Below are 17,027 nucleotides of genomic sequence, written 5' to 3'. Positions count from 1 at the left end.
AACTTTACATGGATCCTTGCAAAAATCCAGTATTTCATTGTTTTAAGAGATCATTTATTAAGCAATGAAGTTTAACCAAGAACAAACAGTGTAAATAAATTGTATCTAAATTGGACTAGATCATTAAAGTCGTATACTCTGGGTCAGCTGTAGAAGTATCTTCATTTCACTGAAGGTTTTAGTGGTTTCTCATGAATGTACCCCATGAAGATATGTGAACTGGATGTTAGTAACGTTAACATTAATATTGGGAAGAAAGCGTACCCAGTCAGCCTAGAGGGTAGATGGCCATGCAAAATATATCTCCTGCAACCAGTTGCATAGTGCCTTCGCTCAACATTCACTGACCTATGACTTATCTATGATAATAACGGCCGATATGGAAATGTATCTGCAACCGCGACACCCTTTCCATCCCTAGTTAACTTGAGCAATCTCCTGAAGACTCTGGGCAGGGGTGAGGAGTGGCGGACCAGTTTTCTGGGGAACGTCTCCACCACCGAGTTGAGGCTTTTCCTAGAAAGTCACCGGAAATGGTTATTAGCGGACTAGGAAGTGGAGCTAGTCTAGATTTCTCTGTTTTCTCGTTTCTTGGAGAGCGTATCGGCAGGAAGGTCGGTGTCTCCGGCCTGCGTGGGGCGGGCTCTGCAGTGGGGACGCTTCTGGGCTGCCTGCGGAGTCCCGGAGCCGGCAGAGGGGCGGGTGGGGAGGAACCCGACGCCGCCACGGGCGGTGTTTAATACACTCGCGGCCAGGAACACCCGGATTGCTGGCCGGAAGGGGGCTGGGTGTTGTGGCTGGATTTGAGAGGGTGGTCAGTTTACGGCCACCTCCAGACAGGTCTTTCCCCTCCCTTTTTGCCTACCCGCCTCCATCCCTTCTTCATCGCATCGATTCCTTACCCATTCTTTTCCTTTTTATTCTTCTCTCCAGCATCCATTCATTTATTCATTCATTCAGCCGATTTTTAATCGAGCGCCTACTAGTGTAGGCGCTGTTCTAAGCATTGGCAATACCGCAGTGAACAAAACTGACATAAATTCCTGCCTTCACGGAGCCTAGAAGCCCACATTTTAGCGAGAGGAGACCGACAATAAGTAGTCATAGTACACAAGTAACTTGTGCACCATGTTGGAAAGTGATAAAGTGCCATAGGGGGAAAAAAATGTAAAGCAAGGCAAGGTATATCAGGATTGGAACCTTGCGTTTTAAGTAGGCTACTTAGAGTAGGCCTCCTTGGGAAGATGACATAAAAAAACGCTTGAAAGAGGCAAGCCGTGGAGATAGCTTGAGGTGGAGGGAACAGCCAGTGCAAAGGCCCTGAGATGAAACCGTGCCTAAGATGGAAGGGAAAGAAGCTCAGTGTGGCTGAGGAGGATCAAGTGAAGGGAAGAATAGTAGGGGGAGGTCAGAGACAATGGGCCCATCTGGTAGATTTGTATGCCATTGCAAGGACCTCAGCTTTTATTTTAAGAAAGCCATTGGAGGATTTTGAGCAAAGATGAAAGGATCCAACTTAAGTTTTAAAAGGACCACTCTAATTGCTTTACTGTGAAGAGACAGGAAGAAAGCAAGGAGACCAGTTTGAAAGCTACTGCATAAATGGGAGGTGCAGGATGGTGATGGTTACTTGGATCATGGTGGTCGCAGTGCAAGTAGTGAGAAGAGGTTTTATTCTGGATATATTAACATTTTCAATTTGTCTTCCGGTGCTCCTCATCACCTACAGATGCCTCAGTTTCTCAGTGATTTCATCTTGTTGCTGTAATTACATTCCTCTCTTTTCCCTTCACCAAATATGCTCACAAACCCCAAATCCAGGGCAGTCTTTGACACATCAAACCGAATAGAGGGTCCTTTGGCTGACATCACCAAGACTCGTGTTCCCAAAAGAGGCTGGGATCTGTGGAAACCACTTCAAAACATCTTGTCTGGACAAAGCCAAAACTGGCTTCAGGAGCTGGATCCAATCAGCAGAGTGGTGGAAGATTGTAAAAGAAAACTGGGTAAAAAGATGCAACAGGTAAGAAAAGGGAGTTCTGTAATATATCACAAGGAGGAAGAAGTGTGTTCAAGAAAGGAGGAGAGCAGTGGAAATGGTGGGCCTGAATTGTCCTTGTGGAAGTCTTTTCCTTCTGGATGTTATTTTTCCTGTATGACCTGCTGATCATTAAAACTAATTATAGAGAGTAATTGGATGCTATTTCCATTTTTAGTAAGATATGTTAGGAACTGAGTCCCTGGTTTTTTCTCTCCCCTTTTTTTTGGTAGAGACAATTTCCATGAACAACCATTTATGGTTGGCTGCACCTTCCCATATATTTTCTTTTTTTAAGTACTGTGTTTTAGGTGGAGGTTTACACAGCAAATTAGGTTCCCATTTAACAATTTTTATACAAATTGTTTCATGACGTTGGTTACAGCTTTCACAATGTGTCAGCATTCTTACTATTTCCATTCTGTTTCTTGTGTTCCATTGATCTAACTTCTCCTCCTTGCCTTATTGTTTTTGCTTTTGGGTAAATGTTCACCATTTGGTTTCATATAGTTGATTGTTTAAGGGAGCACATTACTCATGGGTGATATTGTTTATTTTATAAGTGAATCTATTATTTGGCTGAAAGGTAACCTCTGGAGTGGCTTCAGTTCCAAGTTCAAAGGTTACTTTAGGGCGATAGTCTTGGGGGTTCTTCTAACCTCTATCAGTCCAGTAAATCTGGTCTTTTTTAGAATTTGGATTTTTTTCCTACATATTTCTTCTATTCTATCCAAGAGCTTCTATGGTGTCCCTGTTTAGAACAGTCAGTAAGAGTAGCCAGGTACCATCTAGATCTTCTGGTCTCAGGCTAGAAGAAGCTGTGGTTCATATAGGCTATTACCCTTGTGAACTGGTTTCTTCTTGAACCTTTGGTTTCCTTCATTCTCTTCTGGTCCGGACAAGTAGTGACCAATATTTGTATCATAGATGGCCGCTCACAAGCTTTTAATACCCCAGATGCTACTCACCAAACTAGGATATAGAACATTATCTTTATGAACTATGTTATACCAGCTGACTGAGTTGTCCCACGAGACTATGGTCCTAAGCCTTTTAACCCAGTAAACCAATCTTGTGAGGTGTTTGGATATATCTAGGAAGTCACCTTAACTGTGCTCCCTGCATGCCTCATTATATAAATGATTATATATTCAACACACAGAAGCATGTATATAGATGTGCCTACAGATACACCTATACATGCACACACATGTACTCGTATATGCCTTCCTGTACTTATGTATGCAGACATATCTACCTGTGCAACCACACACATATTTTTTGGTTATTACTGTTGTTGCAAAATTGTATATGTTATAGCATTTACTGAAATTGTCCCTTATTTTTGCATACTTTTTTAGTGTCTTTTACCCTGGTCAAGTTTTGCAGATTTCACCTGTGTTGGGTATTGCCTTTTGCATCACCAAAAATAACAAGTGTCTACTATCTAGAAGGTGATTCCCCCTTCTTCCCCTCCCATCCCTGGTAGCCATCAAAGAATATGGTTTTCTGTGTATACCTAGTCTTGACTTTTTATAATAGTAAGACCATGCAATATTGTCCTTTTGTGATTGGCTTATTTTACTCAGCATAATGTCCTCCAGATTCATCCATGTTATAAGATGTTTCCTGAACACCTCATTATTCTTCATAGTTGTGTAGTATTCCGTGGTGTGTATGTACCACATTTTGTTTATCCATTCATCCACTGGTGGACACTTAGGTTGTTTCCATCTTTTTGCTATTGTGCATGATGCTGCAGTGAACATAGTTGTGCATATATTTGTGTCACTGCTCTTATATCTCTTGGATATACCTAGGAGTGGAAATGCTGGATCATAAGGTATTTCTAGCTTTTTGAGGAAGCGCCATACCATTTTTCATAGTGGTTGTACCATTTTAAATCCCACCAGCAGTGTATAAGAGTTCCAATCTCCCCACAACCTTGCCAGCATTTGTTGTTTTCTGGTTTTTTTTTTTTTTTGATCAGTGCTGTTTTTGCAGAGGTGAGATAGTATCTCATTGTAGTTTTGATTTGTATTTCTCTAACGGCTAACAATTGAGCATTTTTTCATGTGTTTGTTGGCCATCTGAATGTCTTCTTTAGTGAAGTGTCTATTCATGTGCTTTGCCCATTTTTTGATTGGATTGTTTGTCTTTTTTGTCATCAAGTTGTTAAAATTTTCTGTGTATTTTAGAGATTCGACCCTTATCAGGTATGTTGTTACCAAAGATTTTTTCCCAGTCTGTAGGTTCTCTTTTTACTCTTTTGGTAAAGTCTTCTGATGAGCACAAGTATTTAATCTTTAAGAAGGTCCCAGTTATCTAATTTATCTTCTGTTTTTCACGCATTTTTAGTTGTGTTTCATAGGTTATTTATGCCAAAAATTAGGTCCCCTAGTTTTGTCTCTGTGTTATCTTCCAGGAACTTTATAGTTTTAGCTTTAACATTTAGGTCTTTGATCCATTTTTGTGTGGTGTGAGGTATGGATCCTGTTTCATTTTTCTGCAACTGGATATCCAGTTTTGCCAGCACCATTTGTTAAAGAGACTGTTTCTTCCCCCATTGAATGGACTTCAACCCCTTGTTAAAGATCAGCTGCCCATAGATGGATAGATTTACTTCTGGGTTCTCAATTCTATGCCATTGGTCTATGTGTCTGTCATTAAACCAGTACCAGGCTGTTTTGATTACTGTGGCTATATAGTAAATTTTGAGATTGGTAAGTGAGGCCTCCTGCTTTGTTCTTCTTCAGTATTGCTTTAGCTATTTGGGGCCTCTTTCTATTCCATATAAAATTAGAGATTAGTTTTTCCATTTCATTAAAGAATGTTCTTGGGATTTGGATCAGGATCGCATTGTATCTGTAGATCACTTTGGATAGTATTGATATTTGCACAATGTTGAGTCTTCCAGTCCATGAGCATGGAATATTTTTCCATTTATGTAGTTCTCTTTTGGTTTTTTATAGTAGTGTTTTATAGTTTTCCTTGTGTAATTCTTTTATGCCCTGGTTAGGTTTTTTCCTAGGTATTTTATTCTTTTGGGGGCTGTTATAAATAATTTTGTTTTCTTCCTTTCCAAATTGGATGCCCTTTATATTTCCTTTTCTTGCCTTATTGCTCTGGCTAGGACTTCCAGTACAATACTGAATAAGAGTGGTTATAATGGGCATTCTTGTCTCATTTCCATTCTCAAGGGAAATTTTTTCAGTGTTTCTCCATTGAGAATAATATTGGCTGTTGATTTTGCATATATGCCCTTAAATATGTTGAGGAATTTCCCTTCTATTCCTAGTTTGCTGAGAAGTTTTTATCCCTGGTATGAATCCCACCTGATCAGGATGTATTATTTTTTTGATATGCTGTTGAATTCTGTTGACTAGACTTTTGTTGAGGATTCCTGTATATTTTCCTCGCCTCCCTAGTCTCCTCAATTTCATTCTGTACCCTACAATAGATTGTGCTATCAGGTGAAAATCCAGGACCACCAAGCAAACTTCTTTGGACCCCTGATGCATGGCACCCACAGGAGAGAGGTGAGTCACACAGCGTGATGGGAGTCATGGCAGCTGAGAATGGAGCAAGGACACAGAGTGAGTGGGAGGTACCTTCCCAGGGCCCAGAAATCTGCTCATTATTGAGCCTTTATAAAATGTCTTCTATTGCATAGCTGTATACTGAGTCTGGGTCAGTATCAAGAGCAATTACATTATTCAGGTTTTGCCTTCTTTTTAAATCGAATTTGTAAAAAAAAAAAAAGTCTTAAGATTCATAAGAAAAGATTCTACAAATAAATTGAATGAATTCCATCATTTACTGTATATGACTTGATATATATAATACAAATATTTACACATATGAAACTTGTGATAACTTCAGTAACTCATACCCAACCACCAGTTTACCAACATGCAAAATTTGGAATACTTATAATTTTACTTTTGTGGACCTTTTTGGAACCCTGAGATTTCAAAATGTAATACAGGTACCTGAGAAAAAACTAGGGATAGGCAATAGAAAAGAAGATATAAAAGCAGTAGCAAAAGGAAGAGCAAAAGTTTGCCATGAAAGCTATGGGAAAAATAAGATGGAGAAATGTGAGTCTGGGCTTTAGAAATGCTCTTCGTTGGCATCTGTGAAAAAGAAGGTGGTTAAGATGTGTATAAAAGAGGCTGATAAAGGTGGGACCTAGCAATTCTGAAGTCATAAAATCAGACCAGAAAGACATAGACTTTTGGACAGAGAACTAGGTACACCCAAAAATAGGCTTTTTATAAAGTATATATTACTTTCAAAAAAAAGTAAAATTATTTCTAAGTATATTGTTGAAACTTCAAACTAAACCACACCCATTGCCATCGAGTCAATTTCAACTCATAGCAACCCTACAGGACAGAGTAGAATTGCCCCATAGAGTTTCCAAGGCTGTAATCTTTACAGAAACAGACTGCCACGTCTTTCTCCTGCAGAGCAGCAGCTGGGTTCAAACTGCCCACCTTTCGGTTACCAGCCAAGCATTTAACCACTGCATCACCAGGGCCCCTCTTTTGAAACTTACAGGGGTGAAAAATCCTGAAATTTCCACTGTATGAGGACTCATTAGTGAAAATAACATAAAAAAAAAAAAAATTATTTATTGTAAATTTAAGAGAGGTAGAAAATAGTGGAATTTTCTTAATTTGTGTGTTCATTTGTTTTGTTTTTAATATAAATATATATATGCTCTTATGGTTCATATCTGATTGTGAGCCACCCAGTTCTCTTTTTCTCAAAAGATTTTAAGTTCTTCCACCTTGAATTTTCCTCTCATGGCAGATTTTCAGGGCCATAAAGTCTATAATTACCTAACATATAAATGAAGTAATATCACCCCAGAAAAATACCTGTACGGTGCTTTCACAAAGAGTTTCATGTTATTGTTTGAACACGTAGCTGGTCTCCTAAGTTCATTTTTAACTTGAGGGCAGCAACTGACCTTTCAAATTCTACAGCTAAAAACAAACTTCCACTTGAGAATTACCCTAAGTTGACAAAACTCCCAGTGTACGCAAAGGATATGGTAAAAATCCAATTGGGATGTCTCTAAAGATTAGTTTGGGTTATTTAGGGGTATGCAGTTGTCAAAACTCATCCATTGGTAAGTACACTTAAGATTTGTACATTTCACCATATGTAAATTTTACCTAAAAAAAAAAATGTAAACATTGAACTCTAGTTAACGATAGCCATGCTAAAGTGTTTAGAAATAAAGTATACTGATGTGTTCAGCCTTTTGAAATGCATCAAAGAATAAAATGGGTTAATAGATGGATAGATATGTGATAAAGCAAATTTTGCAAAAGGTTAATTGTAAAATGTATGTGGTGGGTATATGGATGTTTTACCATACAGTTCTTTCAACTTTTCTGTATATTTGAAAATGTTCGCAATAAAATGCCGGTTGAAAAAAACCTAATTGCAAAGTTTAAGTTTATTGATATCACAAGGAAAAGAACTGTTACAGAACATTATGGGATGGAACGTGTCTCCTGTGAGTTCTGTATTATCCAAGTGGGTTTGGGGCTTTTAAAGTGAAACTGGAAAAGCTGAGTGGAATCTACATGATTGAGACACAGCCTTGGTCTTGGTCAAAAGCTAAGCATAGCCCGGACCAAAGAAGGGTCTTATTGGGAAACTCCTGTGAGAAGAATTCAGTTTGCTCATAAAGGAAAACTGAAATGATAGCTTTTGAGGCCTCAGGCTAAGGGTGACAATAGATGGCTAAGCCTCAGGCTAAGCCTTAACAATAGATGATTCTGATGCTGCTGGTATCTTGAGAGCAAAAATAAATTGCTTGGACTTGGACTTGGACTTGGGAGTGTGTTGATGAACCATCAAGAAAGGTAAGTCACCTTAAACATTGCAACTACAGAAAGGGTGAGCTAGCCTACAAGGAATATAAAAAAAAAAAAAAAAAACCCATTGTCATCAAGTCAATTCCAACTCATAGCAACCCTGTAGGATGGAGTAGAATGGCCCCATGGCGTTTCCAAGGAGCGCCTGGTGGCTTTGAACTGCCGATCTTTTGGTTAGCAGCCATAGCACTTAACCACCAGGGTTTCCAAGGAATACAAAAGAGCCGCATTAATTAATAATGTGAAACTATACTTCTCATCCAATCCATATGGACTATACCTGGACACTTTTACACTTTGTTGTAGAGAGGGTACTAGGGAATTAGTAAGAGAATCGGGAAAAGTGATTCTTCTGTAATAGGAACGAGGAAAATATTCTTCTAATAAATTAACTAGTGGTAGAACAGCCATTAAACTACCTAAATAAATAAGCTTTAGGACTTAACCCTGGATATTTCTGTGTCCCCCGCCCCCCAAATAAAAGGTATTTCTGGAGAAAATTACTTCAACTTTTGAACACAGAAGCTGGGAGTCAGTGATTTGGTCTTTTTAACCTGTTTGGGGAGGGAGTAAGGTTGTTTCAAGATGAAGACAAACCAGAGAAAAACACATAGTAGGAGAGGGGAGGAAGAAAGTGTACCTACAGCTAGCTTGACTGCAGGCCTGGGCCTGATGCCCAACACCATGAGCTGAAACTCAAGAAATAATGGTGGAGGAAACGATAAGGCAGTAGGCTTGCCCCTAAGTTAGACCTACAGAAGCTTCTGTATTTGGGGAAATAAATTAAAAGTGAAGGGTTTTATTAATGCTGTATCATATTAACTCTTGGCTTATTTACCCTGCCTCAGCTCTCCCAGCTTCTCAGCATCCTGCCTTTGCCAAAGATAGAAGCCAAGGAAACCTGCCAGAAGCAGATATCACACTGATGACCCAGGCCCAAGTGAGCTGAAGCCCCTTCCAACCTTCCTGAAAATGTATCACTGCCTTCTAAACATGACTTTACTTCACTGCCTTCTTTGCTATGTAACTCTCAAGCACAGGTGTTCCATCCCATAAGGAACCACTTATAGACTGTTTCTTCTTTCATTTTTCACTACTAAAAGCCCATGTTCCCTTTTGCATCCCCAGATACTCACCAAAGCAGTTATAGCCTTTCACTTCTGTAAACTCTCTCCTTACAAATTCTTTTCTTCTGCTTCTGTTTCCTGAGAGAACTCTGGGGTTTCTTCCAGGACCACAGGAGCATATTGATTCAGGAGTCTGTGACATTTGAGGATGTAGCCGTGAACTTCACTGACAGGGAGTGGCAGTGTCTGACCCATGCTCAAAGACATCTCTATAAAGATGTGATGTTGGAAAATTATGGGAATATGGTATCACTTGGTAAGGAACTTTCCTATGCTTGGTTCTGTATTTTCTTCTCTCTCTCTGTCTTTTTTTTTTTTTTTGGCATTATATTGATGCTCCTGGGGACTCATATTGAAAATCAGAGTCCTTTTATTGTCAGGATTGTCCGCCAAAATTAGAATTTTTAGTTGCCTTTGTTACATAGCAAGAGAATTTTGAAGCCAACCTAGTTGCTATTTTCCAATTCTTTGGAATAGGACTCTCCCTGGGTGAAAAAGAGACTAAGCCTCTTTTCACCCTGATTCTTGCTTTCTCTAGCATTTCCCGTTAGGTGCTCTGTATTCAGCTCCTAGTCATGAATTCCCATCCAAGAGCCCAAAACTATAGCCTCCCATCCTCCTAAAAAGAACAGGGAAATACACTCAGATGACTATTTCCCAGAATCCCCTTCTTTGCCCTTACACATATGATTTTTCTGAGAAAGGCCCTACCTAACTATGTTGTTTTACATGTTACCAGACCCCTGAAAAAACCCTTTTCCACTACCCAAATGGACATTTCTTCCCTGTCTCCATATGCTAAGAGAGGGGCCAGGCTAAGTGTTAAAATAGTTCTTTGTTGCTCTATACACTGTCGTATTCCTTCTCTATAACCAGGATTTCCCTTTCCTAAACCTCCTTTGATCTCCCATCTGGAGCGAGGGACAGAGCCCTGGGTTCAGGATCTACAGGACAAGGAGTCCCTGAGCTGCTCCCACCCAGGTGAGTGATAGAACTTTAGTTCTCTCCTACTTTACATATGATGAAATGGTTACAGAATGATCACACTGGTGGGTCATCTGTCATGAAGGACCCATAAAGGAAGTCCATTTAAAAAACCGTAAGGAAGAGAAAACAACAACAAACTACTTGGGTAATTATCCTATCATCTAATTGGCTCTTTGCAACCTATCTGATGTTGTTGTGGTTGTTGTTAGGTGCCATCAAGTCTGTTCCGACTCATAGTGACCCTATGTGTACTAGAACAAAACACCGCCCATTCTTGCACCATCTTCGCAATCATTGCTATATTTGAGCCCATTATTGCAGCCACTGTGTCACTCCATCTCGTTGAGGTTCTTCCTCTTTTTCGCTGACCCTCTACTTTACCAAGTATGATGTCCTTCTCCAGGGACTGGTCCTCCTGATAACATGTCAAGAGTAGTTGGCCCTCAAAAAAAAAACCATCATCATGTCTAACCTATCTAATATAACCTATTTAATAGACTCTTTGGAATTTGGCCCTCAAGAAAAGCTCAGAGAACATCACTCTTCTGCCTCCAGTTTTTCTTCAGGACCTTCTCTGTTTGAGTTGTGGGCCTTCTACCCTTGCCTTTCTCTATTCTCCTATTGTGAAGTTAGTTTCTCTCATAGCTTCAGCTATCAGCTACAATGCAGATGCACTTTGATAACAATAATCTTTAGCACTTTCATGGGCACCAGACTCATGCTTCTAACTCCTGGTTTTCATTTGGATATACTGTTGTCATCTGAAGAGCAACATATCTAAAACCAAACTCATCTCTTCCCACAAGGCTGTCTCTTCATTAAGCTATCCCTATTTTTATCTCACATTCTACCTTTTTTTTTTCTTACTTTTCCTTCCCATTCTCTTTGACCCTCTTGTCTAGTCATGAAATATTACCAGTTCTTCATTCAAACTATTTTCTGAATTTGTTCTTTAGAAGATTTCTTGACTTTTTGCCTTTGTTTATATGCCCACTTCAACTACCCAATTGCAATACCCACCCTTCCTTCCTTCCTTCAATCCTTAAAAAATATCAAGCAACAATGTGTACCAAGCGCTATACAAGGTATTAGGGATATAGAGTCAAATAAGATATCATCCTTGCCCTCAAGAAGCTTAAAGTCTAGTTGGATTTGACAGACTTACTCCAGAGTCAAGGCTCTTAATCCTACACTTTACTTCCTTCCCATCTGGTTAACTGTGAGTGCCACTGAAGTATTTTAAGCTAAGGGGTGACATGATCAGATTTAATTTTTAGAAAGAATAATCTGGAAACAGTATAGAGGATGGATTAGAGGAGAGCCAGATTAAAGGATATTTGGGAGGTACTGCAGTTAGCTAGTGAAAATGTGCTGGCAGTGGAAATGGGGAGAAAAGAATAGAGTTAAGAGACAATAAGAAGGTTGATTTGTACTCTTTGGTTGCCAACAGCAGAAATTAACTCAAGGTACTTAAAAAAAAAAACAGGAATTTCTTATGAAGCTTCAGGGGTGTATCATGGATCCTAAGCGCAGGTATGCTTCAGGCTCAAGAAGGGTCTGGAAAGCCATCAGGACCCTCTCCCCAGCTGTCTCCTCTGCTTCTCTGTGAGTCTGCTTCATTCTTCTTTCTTCGCAGATTGACCATCTCTGCTTCTCTCTCAGACCGTATAGGAAAACATTCTCTCCCCTGCAGCATATACCACCCTGCTACTACAAACTACTGGTCCTCAAATTTAAATGTTAAATTCCTAGCTACTCTCAGAGCCTTACCTTATCTATTCTGCAGTCACAGTTCCAAAGGCCAAGAAGAGAGAATCTGGCCTGGTTTGGGTCACCTGGTTTGGATCAGATATTCCACTTTTCTAATCTACCCTACCCAGATGATCAGAGTCACACAGCAGATATTGGCTCACCAAGGCCCACAGGGCAGACCTAAAGAGGTACTATACCAACACTTCAGCACCCCCTCTGTGGCTCACTTCACAGACAGAATTTGTACAATGTTAGCTGAGCAAATATGAGGGTAGAGGGAGAAGTTAAAGATGATTTCTAGCTTTCCGGCTGGTGACTAGATGTATGGAATTGCCATTCACTAAACTAGGAGATTCTAGAGGAGGAGAAGGTTTGTAAAGATTTTTTATAAAGTTCACTGATTTTGAAATGTCTTGGTATTTTTTATTATTCAGCCTATCCCAACCCTTGATCATAATGTTAGCAATTTTCAAACATGGAAAAGTCATTTACTTTTTACTTCTCCCATCTCACTTATTTCCTTTCTTCTGAACTTCTGACATTTTTATTTTCTCTATTAAGTGTCAACTGACAAGACATGGCCTGAGAATGAGAAAGCGTGTTCAAAACAAGAGGTTTTTGAAAATGGAGATGTTTGGTGGATGAAATTAAGAAGCCACCTGGAAGTTGCTTCTCAGGGTCTTGAGGTTGGAGAGGTTGGTGTACAGGATGTCAAATTAGAGAATCAATGGGAAACGCCCATGAGGGAGAAACTGAGAGAAGAGAAACAAGTCTCTGAGGAAGTGACTGTCAAGAAAGGAAAGAACCAGAAGGTACTTAGAAAAAACGTCAATCCAAACTCAAAACATACCCTATATAATAGAGTTCCTACAGAACAGAAACTCCATCGCTGTGCCAAATGTGGCAGAAACTTCAGTTGGCATTCAGACCTCATTATCCACGAGCGAATTCATTCTGGTGAAAAATCCTATGCATGTAATGAGTGTGGGAAAGCATTCAAGACCAGAAATCAGCTTTCTATGCATCAGATAATCCATACAGGGGAGAAACCCTTTAACTGTACCCAGTGTGGAAAGGCCTTCAATAGTAGGTCTGCTCTTTGCCGACATAAAAAAATTCACAGCGGAGAGAGGCCTCATGAGTGCAGTGACTGTGGGAAGGCCTTCAAGACCAAGAGCCGTCTCAGTATGCATCAGATCATCCATACTGGGGAGAAGCCTTATGAATGTAACAGCTGCGGTAAAGCCTTCCAGTTTAGGCATTCCCTTACCATACATGACAGGATCCACACTGGGGAGAAACCATATGAATGTGAGGAGTGTGGGAAGGCCTTCAGCGGGAGCTCAGACCTCACCAAACACACAAGAATCCATACTGGTGAGCGACCTTATGAATGCGATGAGTGTGGGAGGGCCTTCATTCGGAGCTCAGACCTAAGCAAACACAAAAGAATCCATACTCGGGAGAAAAACTATGGATGCCCTCAGTGTGAGAAAGCCTTCAATATCAAGGCAGAGCTCACCAAACATAGAAGAATCCACACTGAAGAAAAACCTTACAAGTGTAAGGAGTGTGGGAAGGCCTTTCGTCATAACTGTAAACGCAGGGCTCATGAACGAGAACACACTGGGGAGAAGCCCTATCAATGTGGGGAGTGTGGGAAAACATTCCAGGATCGCCACTGCCTTACCATCCATCAAAGAATCCACACTGGAGAGAAACCTTATAAATGTTCGAAGTGTGGTAAGGCTTTCAATGGGAAGTCAAATTTGAACAGTCATCAAAGAATTCACACTGGAGAAAAACCTTACAAATGTGAAGAATGTGGAAAGGCCTTTCATCATAGTTCAGTCTTGAGGCAGCACAAAAGAATCCACACTGGTGAGAAGCCATATACCTGCAATGAGTGTGGCACATCTTTCCGTCAGTGCTCAGCTCTAATTGGACATAAGAGAATTCATACTGGGGAGAAACCTTATGAATGTGAGCAGTGTGGAAAAGCTTTCAAAGTGAGTTCAAATCTTACTGGACATAAAAAAAGAAAACATAGACTGTGGAGAACCCATGAACTTGAGGAGAATGGGAAATCTGTTTCCCAGACTGTCTCAGTAGTCAATATTTTGGCCACCAACACCTGAGAGTAATGATTCTGGTGTTTACACTTCTTGTTTCTCCTCCTACCTCTTGGAGTGGTCCTTCTCAGTCCCATGTATTGGTTCTCCTTGATTCCCTGACCCCTAATTGTGAGATCCCAGGGATATCCTTGACCTTCCTGTTTAGTATTTATTTCTTCAGTGAGCACATTCACTCCCAAGGCTTTGTCTATCACTTCAGAACAATATCAAATAGTTACTAGTGCTTACTATGTGCTAGGCACTGTTACAAGGGCTTTACACATTTTAACTGGTTTTGTCCATACAACATCCCTGTAAGATGAGGAAATTGAGGCATAGAAAGGTTAAGAAATTTTCCCAGGCTCACGTGACTGGTTAAATCCTGCGCAAATGATCCTTACAATGTTCAGACTTATCTCAGCAATTTCCATATGCTTAAGAGACATCTTGGTGGTGAAGGTATACCTCAGTTCAGGAAAAAGAAAAAACACTTTTTTTTTATTGGTAAGCTTTTTTTTTTTTTTTTTTAAAGCCTAACTGGTACTTCTCTAAATGGGATTAATATTGTTGAGATTCAGGGACAAGAAGGAGTGGGAGAAGGGCAGATTTAAAAATTACAGTTAAGTAGAAGTCAACTGTGTACTGTTCAAATAGCGGTTTACATATGGAAAGAACATGAACCCTGTCCTACTTTGTTATAAGTACACCAAAACTTTGTTTTTTTATTTCTTAAATATTTGCTATGTCTATTTGCATGACATATGAAATGCTCTTTCAAGTTTATTAGGTAATTTATCTCTTTCACAGTCTCTCTGTCTCTGACATCTATCCCTTTCTCTACCAAATGCTATGAAGTCGTTACTGCAGACAAAATTATCGTAAAAACCCACATACAATAAGGCTATTAAAATAGAAATTGAAACTCCTAGAAGAGGATTCAAATGTGGAAGCTTAATTAACATAATGACCATAATTGAGAATTAAATTTAGCTCTGAGTTTCCTGGATGTAAAGAAAGAGGTAAACAATGGATTACTCAGCATTTCTCAAAGGTGTTTTACAGTTGTTTGTTTAAATAATAAGTACGGGAAATACCAGCCAGGTGGTGTTTTTATTCACACCCTCAAAGACTTCTCAGGGCTTATAGTGTGCTCATGTCCTTCTGAGTCTTAAACAAGGGAGCTAGCTATAAGTGTTGCTTTCCAAAATTATTTGACCACAGAATTCAGTTTAGGGGAGAATCCTTATGAATCTTGTTTCACAGAAAACATTTTGAGAAATGTTGATTACACATACCTAATAATGAAGGAGTAGGCGTCCAAGAAACTCAATTTTCTAGTAATAAATCCCAAGGAAATTACATGATTTATTATACAAAAGAGTATGATTAAAGGTTCAGTTTCTACAGAAAATTAAGGCATATTCTTTATATGACCATTTCTTATGTAGTTTCTGATGAAAGCCAAGATGAAAACATTTAGAACATAACTCAGTGGAATTGTTTCTGAGGAGGATCAAATTGGATATGTGGCTTTCAGATGAAACAACATAAGAACAGAGCTTAGACTGGAGAATTAGCAGTGGTTTTCCAGTCTTCAGGAGTATGAGGGTCCCATATTTGATGATCAACGAATCTCACAGACCACCACCTCATGCACCCATGAGGGAAGTTGTCATGCTCTTCTAGAAAATGAGAGTTTTTTTGTTTTCTATCACAACAGCATGTATATTCTTTTGGAAAATGCAATACATGTGCAGGACACTTATTTCACTGACAGACTATGGTGTGCGTATGGATTTTGGACTCCCAAGTCCTCAGCCCAACTTAAGAACCATTGCCCTAAAGGGCATCCCTTGATATCGCTTCTCCAGTTGGTCCTTTAACAGAATCTGGCAAGCCAGCTTAAATTCTGGACTTTGCTAGAGTGTTGATATTTTGTGTTGTTGGTTGGAGAGTGATATACATGTAAATTATTTTTATATGCCAGGGAATGATAAACACAGAGTTCAGGTTAGTTTCCTCTGACGGGGAGTTAGAGTGGTGGGATAGGAGAGCAGCATGTAGGTTGATGCAAAACTTAGTGATGCTTTAGCCTAGAGCTGTCCAATAGAAATTTAATGCCAACCACATATATAAATTTAAATGTTCTCATTAAAAAAGTAAAAGAGGTGAAATTGATTTTAAAAATATATTTTATATATGCTGAGGGTTTCCAAAATATTTTAACGTAATCAGAACGTATTAATGAAATATTTTGCATTTCTATTTTTTGCTAAGTCTTTGAAGTCCTGTGTGTAATTTATACTTAACAACATCTTAGTTTTGACAAGAAATACTTGATCTGTACATAAATTTCATAAAATTTAGAGTTGAAAAAGTAGGCTCACATATCCAAGTTGTCCCAAACATACTTAAAAGCTTTCCAATAATTTAATCGAGAATACTTTTTTAAACTAAAATAAAATTTCAAATTCAGTTCTTCAGGCACACTAGCCACATTTCAAGTGCTGAATAGCCACGTGTGACTAGCAGCCAGTGTATTGGACAGTGTAATTCTAGATCCTGAGTGATGGGTTCAAAAGTGTTCGTTGTAATATTGTTTCAAAAACTCATATACTTGCTGCGTATGTTTTTATATGTATTAAATGTAATAAAAGAAAAAAAAAACTAAGGATTCAATCCAGAGATCCCAATTAATAGAAGCTCCAAAATAGAACATAAAAACAGAGGTGAAAATTATCAAAATAATTACATAAGCACATTTGCCAGGAATTAAGAAAATTTGTTCCTAGAAGGAAAGGCCTGCCAAACACCCAGTTCAATGAATGACAAAAGACCTACAAGAAAGCATATAGATGAGCGATTTCAAAACACTGATCAAAAGATTCCCCAAGTTTTCAGGCAGGAAAAACGAATTCAAATACAAAGGACAAGGAAACTAGTATTAGAAGTAGCACTATAGGCTAGGAAACCTGAGTTTAGGGTACCCAGTAAGCATGCCTGTCCTTTGCTCCAGAAAGACGCACTGTGACTTCCAAGGCTGTTCTTTATACAAGTATCCTTGAAAAAATAGTCCAGAAAAAAGGCAGTGCCTTTTTTTTTTTCACACTAC

The 17,027-nt window shown here is 39.2% G+C and overlaps 1 protein-coding gene across 1 annotated transcript; it reads left to right on the top strand.

Moving 5' to 3' along the window:
* Positions 1-386: 386 nt before the first annotated feature.
* On the top strand, positions 387-16,881 carry ZNF311 (zinc finger protein 311). Its single transcript, XM_010601501.3, has 6 exons — positions 387-2,023; positions 5,499-5,577; positions 8,784-8,875; positions 9,168-9,318; positions 9,939-10,043; positions 12,363-16,881. Exons 1-6 carry the CDS (start codon positions 1,799-1,801, stop codon positions 13,937-13,939), a joined length of 2,229 nt encoding a protein of 742 aa, XP_010599803.2. The 5' UTR covers positions 387-1,798; the 3' UTR covers positions 13,940-16,881.
* The last annotated feature ends 146 nt before the right edge of the window (positions 16,882-17,027 follow it).

The sequence above is a fragment of the Loxodonta africana genome, chromosome 1, assembly GCF_030014295.1.
Source record: "Loxodonta africana isolate mLoxAfr1 chromosome 1, mLoxAfr1.hap2, whole genome shotgun sequence".
Lineage (NCBI taxonomy): Eukaryota > Metazoa > Chordata > Mammalia > Proboscidea > Elephantidae > Loxodonta > Loxodonta africana.
Note: the sequence above shows the minus strand (reverse complement) of the source record. Positions and strands in the feature narration are given on the sequence as shown.